Source organism: Parasteatoda tepidariorum, unplaced genomic scaffold (assembly GCF_043381705.1).
Source record: "Parasteatoda tepidariorum isolate YZ-2023 unplaced genomic scaffold, CAS_Ptep_4.0 HiC_scaffold_1260, whole genome shotgun sequence".
In the NCBI taxonomy this organism is placed as follows: Eukaryota; Metazoa; Arthropoda; class Arachnida; order Araneae; family Theridiidae; genus Parasteatoda; species Parasteatoda tepidariorum.
Genome location: NW_027261360.1, coordinates 2,360 through 12,570, shown reverse-complemented (window position 1 = coordinate 12,570; position 10,211 = coordinate 2,360). Strand labels below are relative to the sequence as shown.

The following is a 10,211-nucleotide window of genomic DNA, read 5'->3' as shown; positions in this document are numbered from 1 at the left end:
CTACTTTAGTTACTCATACCTTGCGCTGTTTTAAACAAATTTTTCTCAAGCTATAATTTAAATATTAATTTTAAATTTCACCAAATTTTTTAAAAATTTTATTGACTATTTTAACAAAAATATTTAGCAAGTTATAGTAAAAAAAGTAAGACAAAAAAAATTAGTTTTCTATAAAAATGGCCATATATCTCCATTAAATATTTTTCCACTGCAGAGATTTTTCTATAAATATTACTATAAAAATTATGGTATATCAAATTTTTTGTTCCGTAAGTTTTTACGGAGAAACAATACCAGCACCCTAGTTACCAGTTCATTTCACCGGAATTTGATCCTAAATTTTTTACAGTGCAGCTATGTAAGGGTAGATAGTTAAGAGAGGAAATTTAATGGTATTAATTTCAAAAGTTTAGAAAATTACATACCTTCTCTATAGCTTGTCTCCTGGTTTCTTCATCCATCCAATCAATTTGTTTGAGAATCTCTAAAAATGCATTGCTAATATATTTCACCATCTCCGAAGCCTGAAATAAAATTTTTAATACCGAATGAAGCCTTGTTTCATCAACTATATCAGCAATTTTCCAGGGACAAATTTGAACCAAATTATAAATTCACAAAAATAATTTTCTTTCTGTATAAATTATTTTTAAAAATTAATTTGTGTTTTATTTTAGCAAGGACTATACGCCTCAAAAGTGTAAAACTTTTTACTTTTAATTTCGCTTCTAAACTTCCTTTTTTATTTATGGGATTTAAATTCTTTTGTTTCATTATAAATCAATACAATTATGGCCAAACAGATGGCTTAGATTTATCGTGGATTGAATTATTTTAGAATTTAGTCATCGGGGTACTACAAAGGCCATAAGTTCTGTTTCATTCATTACAGGAATTGCAAATGCCAATTTTAAACATTCTCTATAATGATCAGGGTTTCTATAGAATGACAGAGATTTTATACAGCGACGGCAATATAAACAAATGTTTTTTTTTATTTCTTTTTATTTCCAATGAGCTGCACAATCGGTCTTGCCGATGAGCAGACCTAGTGCGTAGTATCCACTCTTTCAGGACCACCACAATGGGTGAGATACCGTTGGTCATGTTAATTTGGACGTCTAGTTTCTGTCACACTAGATGGCAGCACCAAGACTCCATTTAAATGCTAAAGTGCACTAGAAATTTAATTTTGCCGGAAATGCCAATAAGGCACTCCAGGGATCTTTTACATGCCGCATAATCATACGACATGGCCGCTGAGGATTTTCTGCAGTCCGAAAATCCGGTGTCTGGGCCGGGGATCGAACCCGCAGACTTGGGCTCAGAAGGCTGACGACAAACCAACTGTGCCACCCAGAAACATATAAACAAATGTAAATTCATAGATATTCCACTTTATCAACTTTAGTTATAAGTAGGCTCTGTATTAAATAGTCAGAGTTCATTAAAATAATTTACTTTTAGTGCTTGTTGTTAAAACTTTTGAATAAGTAAGCGATTAACTGTTCCAAAACAAGGATACGTATTTGCCACTAAATCATTTACATTATATGAAAAATTTATGAAAATTATTTAAGCAAAATGAATGCTAGAATCAAGATTGATACTTGTTTTATTAGAATTATTTATTACTCATATAAATTTTGAAATGCAATAAATAAGTTTATTTAGTTTTAAATGTAAAAAATACTCTTAAGATACATTTTCTTATTCCTAAGTTTGCAATGAAGAAAAATAATTATCATAAGTCCTTTGAATTCTGTATATAAAATTTTCCCTTAACATAAATTATAACTAAAATATAATACACTTAAGATTACAACTGCAAATGAAACTTATTTTAACATAAACATTTCTTTATTTTCGTACCTTTTGTTTGCTGTCGCCTTTGAAATAATGCTTTATGTAATATGAACTTAAAGCTATTTCAAGATTTTCACTTAAGGAGTTCACGCATTGTTCCCACCGGGGTTTTTCTTCGCGTTCCCCTGTGATTGCTAAAACGTATTCTTGCACCAGAGCTTTCCAATCTTTCGACAACATTCCTGCGGAATCTGCAACAACTCTCCACATCATATAGTTTGCAACGATTCTAGATGAAAAAAAAAATACTTCATTAATGAAAGCTTGATGTGACTCGCTGCATGCTTACGCAATCAACAATTTAAAAATATTCAAGAAACGCCAATGTTATTAAACAATCTCTCTAACTAATATATATAAATAATATTTTCCAACGTCATACTGAGAAGAATCAAAATATCAAAATCTTGTTGCTTGGACAATAATTGGAAAGAAATGTGAAAATTATTGTGTTAAGTGTGTTTAATGAAACTTATTTTTAAAAATACTAAATCATTATTTTGTTTTTGTAATCCTGATTAGACAGGTAGACACACTTTATGTATGAGTCATGTTAATAGTTTTTTTCTTTTATTGTTATTAGTTTTACAACAACAATATAAAAGAACAGGCTAAGCATAACCAACCGTTAAATATAGTAAAACAGCATTTTGTCACACAGTTCGAAAATTCTCTGAAAAACTGGTATAAACAATTTATTTAATTACTATTTAATCATATTCTTACAAAAGAGCCAAATAACCATAAAAAGATGGTATTTAATCTGTTAACAGTGAGAAAAAATTGTTTGTTAACTGTTTTCCCCTTATACGGTTAAACAACTAGTAATTTATTCGCACCAACTAGGCTCACGTTATGAATACACTTAGTTCCTTGCAGCTGTCGGCATATTATTACGCAGAGGTTTAATCTGTCAGTCTTATGACTGACTGATTGGTTGTTCGAATCCCTGAGCTGAAACAACAATTCTTTCATTCTTTCTTTCATCACAGGAAGAGTTTTCAGTGTTCTACATTCCATAATAGGTGAATCCAGACTATTGGAATACGAAAATGTCATTCATGCACAGATAGCAACAGCACAGAGCTGATTAACACAAAATGTCTAGTATTTTCTGTCTCTCACGATAGATGGCACCACCAGATAAACTAATAAGGGCACATTCCACGGTTTTCTTGGCAAAACACAACTAAACTAAAACCTGACTCCTATGTCCATTACCTAACAAATATCCTCATGCAACCTAACTCCAAGGTTCAGTTAAATTTCATTTTTACAGTTTTGAAACCATGGTAGATGTTAATGGTTACTAAACTATATAATTTTGTATTCGCGGTTTTGGTTACTGTTTCAGTTATAAATGGTTTCAAAGCCGTAGAAGTGAGGAATTGTTTCTAAGCGTAAACCTTACTGTTAATCGGATGGATAGTTTTCTGCCAGTTGTTTGCTGTAATTTTAGAATGAAAATTTCAACAGTGCAGTGTATTGCTGGTGAAATTTCAAGTATATTTGTTCGGTCAACGATTGAAAAGTACATAAAAAGTGTGTTTTTACAGCTTGTCACTAAAAATATTGAAATAAGACTTTGTTATTGCGATCATGTGAAGATTTAAAGTATTATTGGATGGCAAATATTTGAAAAGAATATGAAATGGGGTAACTATAACCTATTATCAGAAATATTAAAATAATATTTTGTTGGAATAAATATGAAAAGATGTGAAGCATTGTTGCCTGTTTAACGATTGAAACGAACATGAAGGCGGTTTACTATAGCTTATCATTAAAAATATTAAATAAAATAAACACGTCTTAATAATGAAAAAAATTCATATTCAGTCGGGTAATTAAAGTTATAAGGCGCTTTATTCCATGAGAAATACATGAAAGGTTATTTGCAAGTTCTGCACTCTAGCAGTTTAGAACATGTCTTCGTGCCTGTCTTTGCGTTAAGAAATAAATACTTCAATGCATAACTAGTTTCTTTCTGTTCCACATGGCTTCGTGCCTGTCTTTGCGTTAAGAAAGAAATACTTCAATGCATAACTAGTTTCTTTTTGTTCCACTTGGCTTCGTGCCTGTCTTTGCGTTAAGAAATAAATACTTCAATGCATAACTAGTTTCTTTCTGTTCCACATGGCTTCGTGCCTGTCTTTGCGTTAAGAAAGAAATACACAGTGAAGAAATATAAATCTTTGTGAAAGAATCTTTGATAAAATATAAAGAATGTGTCACTTAGGACAATTTATACTTGACGGGCTTAGCTAACTCGAAATAGAATTGAAAGAATAGTTGCTAACGTAAGCAAATGCCACGTTTCAACAACCAATCAGGATCGAGATATCCACACCACGCTTGCAGATATTCCAGTAATCTCATAATGTTCAAAAATTGTTTAAGTTTAAGGGATAAAAAATTCACATTTTTTAAACCTAAGTAAGTTTAAACAATGAAAGGAAATCTTTAGCAAAATCATTAAATAGTTTTGAAAATATAATTTTTTCCTTAAAAAAGAACGTTTCAAAAAAATTTTACTTTTTAGGAACTATTTAATCGATTATAGTTAAAATTTTATTTTTTGCACGCTGAAAATTCACTTATTCTCAACGAAATGTGATTAATATATTATGAGAAATTTTATTGAAGTAGCCATTACATTGTGGAAAAAACAATCACAATATAGTGAAAAAAAATACAAATATCTTATATTTATGAAGTAGAAATAATACCTTTTATCTGTTTTTGCAATGAGCTCTCCAAATTGCTTCAGAAAGTTCGGAACCATTACAACCAAGGTTTCAGTTTCAGTAATAGGATCATTCAGAAGTCCATTCAAATATTTGAGCCAATCAATCTACAGAACATTAAATAATACACTTGCAAAAAATATCTTAATGATATTAACAAAATTATTAATTTGGTAGTTAAGCAATTGAGCTGGAGCCAAATTGCTTGATGTGTTAATTTGATATAGCAACAGCCAATGACTAAAAAAATTAATTTTCGTGATTTCACTCTTCGAAAACATCAATTAAATTACACGATTGGCATTATTTTGTAAGAATTTTTCTAATGAACTATTTTAGTTATGATTAGCTTCTGTAAATAGACTTTTTTTCAGAGCAGGAACAAAATAGTGTATGATGCCAATGATAAATTTTCAGAAATGCATGAATGTGGACCATTCACCAGGGAAAGTTGACATTTAGCAAATTATGAATTTACTTTAGTAACTTTTTAAAAAGGATTAAACACCAAATACGGACTCCCCTAAGCATTTTAATTACTTTTTTTTTATTTTAGCTGATGAAAGTTTGAAAATAGGTCGATTCTCGCAAGGGAGAAAGGAAAAAGTTTAAAATATCGTACTACTGTAAGAATGGATAGCGTTCATTATGTGAACATATGCCCATATTTGGAGCCCATGGCCTCGAAATAAGCATCTTTTAAAATTATGCAAACGAAATCTTAAATCAGGGTAAAATTTAATTCGGAGTCATGACTGGATGTACGAAAATATAATTTTTTTTCTTCTTTCTTCTATGACCACAATGTTCTTCATGTATTAAAAAAACGGCACGTACACTGTGTCATGTCTAACTGTTTTTTTTTCAATACACAATACAAGGCTCTTTTGAGCTCTAAATAAGACAATGATAGAACGCTTGAGCTGCTACAGTACTTATTATTTTTGTCATCGGCTTAAGCGTGGTTTCTGGCAACTCAGTTCAGACAAATATTTAAAAAAGAAATAACGGTTTTAATTATGCTTTCAGATTGAATATTTAAAATTAGATTTTTGAAACTCAAAAACGTCATCTATAATGTCCGTGTCGCCTCTACAAAGTTATATAAAAAATCTAATTTAAAATATTCAGCCTGCCTACTATAATTTCAACCGTTAACATAATGTTTAATAAACTGTTACTTTTTGTGTACTTGTCTTCTAAATTAGAAGGATATAAATATACATGATTACATTATTATTTATGTTAAAATTATGAACTATTATAATAGATGAAAATGTATTCAGTGTTTTAAATAAATTTGAGAACAAAATGAATCAATTTTACCTGTGGAACCAGTTCTCGTAATTGAGAAATAGTATATTTGTGGTACATACTATCATAATCTCTTCTTTCCTCTCTTGGCAAGGAATACTAAAAACATAATTTTTTTGTATAATTAAAAAAGAAGATGAACAACAAATTTAATTTTTATACAAAATTGTTAAAAAGAAGCATTTTAATTATCCTTTAATTAAATGTAAAGATCGAAACACTTGCTGCTCTTAAGGATCAAGCCCGCGGTCGCAAATGCATGTCTGCACTCTCAAAAATTGATTCAACTTTGAACCATAATGCTACGCTTAAAGTGCTAAATTGAACCTGGTCGCATTTGCATAGCTACACCTTCAAAATTGATTCAACGTTATGCCATAATAACTACACGTAAGGTGATAACTGAACTTGGCCACATTAGAAAGTCTAAATTTCCAGTGTTAAATCATAATACCATAAAAATTTTTGCTACTCATAAGACGTTAAATTGAACCGTGTTTCCGTTGAAGTTGAACCAAAATATCGTATAACGAAGTTTAGCAAGGATTAATATGCACGATACCATGGCACCAACTTTGTATTATTTTTCAGAAAATTTGAACGCCATTTTAGTTTAATATGCTTTAACACTTCTTATAATGCTTCTAATAGAGTGGGAATAACTGATGTCTTACCCATTCAATTTATTATAAGTGTAAAGGCAATCTAATCAATTTTATCGTAAGCGTAGAGAGTTTAAAAAATGCTAGCTTCAAATTCTATTTTGCTAAATTTTCAGTTATTTCAGAAATGAAGGAAAAATGTTCTCAAATTTTTGTTTACCGTATATTTCAGAATATAAGTACATTCGTGTTCAAGCCGAAGAGCAAACATTTTATTTGGAAATTCACCAAAAATTCTAAACTCGTATATAAGCTAACTTGTTAAAGAAAAGCATGCTACTCTTGGAAATTAAAAACCTCCTCTCTTGTAGTAACGGTTGCACAATAGGTAAAAGAATTCGTAATTCGAATTCGTAACTAGAAAATAATAGCATTCCTTTCAAATTGTCCTTTCTATGTGTTTCTTTTTCAATTTTAATTTTTTTACAATCCATTTTCAACATTATTTTAAGTATATACCTTTCGCGATATTCACTGATTATTGCTAATGCTCGACAGAAGGAGAAGTATTTTTATTTGCCAATGCCCCCACCTAAAACTTTTCTAAGTTCATGGATCTGATTTTAAGGAGACCCCAATACTTTAGCTTTCAAAAATTTTATAAAAATTCTCGGCTTATATTTAAAATATACGGTAGGTTGTATTGACTCGGAAATTTGTGAAACTAAATTGAATTTTAAATTTTAAATTTTAAAAATGTTCCAACTAATTTAAAAATTTTATCATTTAAAGCTTGCTTAATTGAATTAAAAATTTAATAATTTATAAATTGCTTAGTTGAATTGAAAATCTCAATATTTGAAACTATCTGAATCGAAACATTTAACCAGTTTGAGAGGTTAATTATAAAAAGAAACGCATTAATGTAAATTACATCTAAGTTACATAAATTTTGATGAATAAGTAATTCCAGAAGAATATTATTTAGGAATGCTTACCAACAATCAAAATTTTATGAAATTTATCGGAGGAAAATATTTATTTGCATTTTTAGAATAAAATAAGACACTTGTTAATAATATGTATTTATTTGATCATAACACAAAATTCATAAGAGCACGGGGATTTTGGGTGAAACTTTTGAAAGTAAACGTATATTAAGGTAAAATATATTTGGTTTAAGTTAATTATACTATTTTATATGGCTAGTTAATTTGATTTAAACAAAAACGATTGAAGATTAATCGAACTTAAAAGAACCTTTTTTAAAAAAATGTTTTTGTAAAATCATAAAAAGAAGTAAATGTTTGAACTTAATATAAAATAAAATTAAAGTAACTAAAATTACTTACATTTGCTAAAGTTATCTCAAAATTCAAAGCTTCCAATAATTCTTTCTCAACTGTTTCTTCATTAGCTCCTAATTTTTTAGCAGCTTTGACCATCAAATTAAAATAAGCTTTGGTGCCGGAGTCGCTCAGACCATTTACTAAGTATGTCCGATCTGGCATTCCCAAGGATGTTTGATCCAGCTGTAGAAAATATGGCTTAAATTTATTACACAAAACAAAACGGAAAAAAATCGCTTATTTAAAAAATTGCATGCTCTCAGTACTAACGCACAACACAGCAATGTTTTTTTAGAAATAACTGAGGAAATCAGATTAAAAATAATGGCACATTTCTCAATCTATCTTAAATTTGAAAATGACAGGAAACAAAGTTTGATCTCACTTCGGTCAAATTTTGAATGCCAACTATGGGATTTTTTAGCCTAATTCCTCTGGTACTTCTTTGAAATATTTGACCTTCGAGTCTAATANTATCTGAATCGAAACATTTAACCAGTTTGAGAGGTTAATTATAAAAAGAAACGCATTAATGTAAATTACATCTAAGTTACATAAATTTTGATGAATAAGTAATTCCAGAAGAATATTATTTAGGAATGCTTACCAACAATCAAAATTTTATGAAATTTATCGGAGGAAAATATTTATTTGCATTTTTAGAATAAAATAAGACACTTGTTAATAATATGTATTTATTTGATCATAACACAAAATTCATAAGAGAACGGGGATTTTGGGTGAAACTTTTGAAAGTAAACGTATATTAAGGTAAAATATATCTTTTTTAAGTTAATTATACTTTTTTATATGCCTAGTTAATTTGATTTAAACAAAAACTATTGAAGATTATTCGAACTTAAGAGAACCTTTTTTAAAAAATGTTATTGTAAAATCATAAAAAGAAGTAAATGCTTGAACTTAATATAAAATAAAATTAATGAAAGTAACTAAAATTACTTACATTTGCTAAAGTTATCTCAAAATTCAAAGCCTCCAATAATTCTTTCTCAACTGTTTCTTCATTAGCTCCCAATTTTTTAGCAGCTTTGACCATCAAATTATAATAAGCTTTGGTTCCAGAGTCGCTCAGACCATTCACTAAGTATGTCCGATCAGGCATTCCCAAGGATGTTTGGTCCAGCTGAAGAAAATATGGCTTAAATTTATTACGCAAAACAAAACAGAAAAAATCGCTTATTTAAAAAGTTTTATGCTCTCAGTACTAACGCACAACACAGCAATGTTTTTTTAGAAATAACTGAGGAACTCAGATTAAAAATAATGGCACACTTCCCAATCTATCTTAAATTTGAAAATGACAGGAAACAACGTTTGTTTTCACTTCGGTCAAATTTTGGATGCCAACTATGGGATTTTTTAGCCTAATTCCTCTGGTACTTTTTTGAAATATTTGACCTTCGAGTCTAATAGCCGGGTCTTCCCTACGTGTAATGAGTGCATCCCCTAGTGCATCCCAAGTGCATCCAAATGTACCCTACGTGTACAAAATCAAACCTGCTTTTCTCGATCATGTCCTTGCTTGTATGGATCTAAAACTTGCAGATGGCAGGATGGTAAGAGAATACTCCGTCATATTTACCTACATTTATACTAATATATTTGTGGTAGTCTAGGTTAGATGCAACTTTCTGTTGCAAAAGCCAAAAAATCAAGCCTCGCCAACTCTAGTTTTATATTAAAAAATTATGATTTTAGTTTTTAAGAAGTACTTAGCGTTGTTAAGATACTTAATAAGGTTTAGATGCGGAAAGCCACCAAGTTAGGTATATATATATACAAAAATAAAATCGTTATTAAAATATTGTCGTCTCTTAATTTTTAAATTAGAACACTGAGTTAATGGGGAAAATTAGAACACTGGTTAATTTAATTTTCACTTAACTAGTTAGTGGTTCTCTGTAGCTAGAGCAAATAGGCACTGGTTCATTTAGTAAAAGTCGTCGATGTGTTGTGTTTATATGGCCAATACATAATCTGTTTCTGAAAGCTCTGGACAGAGATTTTAAAGGCGGAAAATGTGATGGCTGGCTGGAGTTAATCCAATAACGCAACGAAATTTACACAATATAGACGATTAACAGAATATATCATATAAAAGTATGAAAAGATTACGCAATAAACCAAAAAGTTATTTTTAAAAATAAGTAGTTTTGCTTCTTTTTTTTGTGTGTATTTCAGTAGAAACACTCAAACAATTTTCTGAATTACTTCCGGTGTTCATATTTTGTAACGTACAAAAAATATTTCTTTCATATGTATATTGAAATTGTCCGTGTTACGTAGTGAATAAAAATATTTATTCCACTTGT

General features: G+C 29.6%; 1 protein-coding gene across 1 annotated transcript; it reads right to left on the bottom strand.

The window, feature by feature from the left end:
• Positions 1-425: 425 nt before the first annotated feature.
• LOC122272844 (neprilysin-2-like) lies at positions 426-9,267 on the bottom strand (the record flags this gene model as incomplete). The annotated part of the gene is made up of 5 exons (XM_043056860.2): positions 8,843-9,267; positions 5,940-6,026; positions 4,596-4,720; positions 1,873-2,095; positions 426-524 (listed from the first exon to the last, which is right to left on the bottom strand). Coding segments are annotated over exons 1-5 (693 nt in total), but the record flags the coding sequence as incomplete, so codon positions are not given.
• Positions 9,268-10,211: the final 944 nt, after the last annotated feature.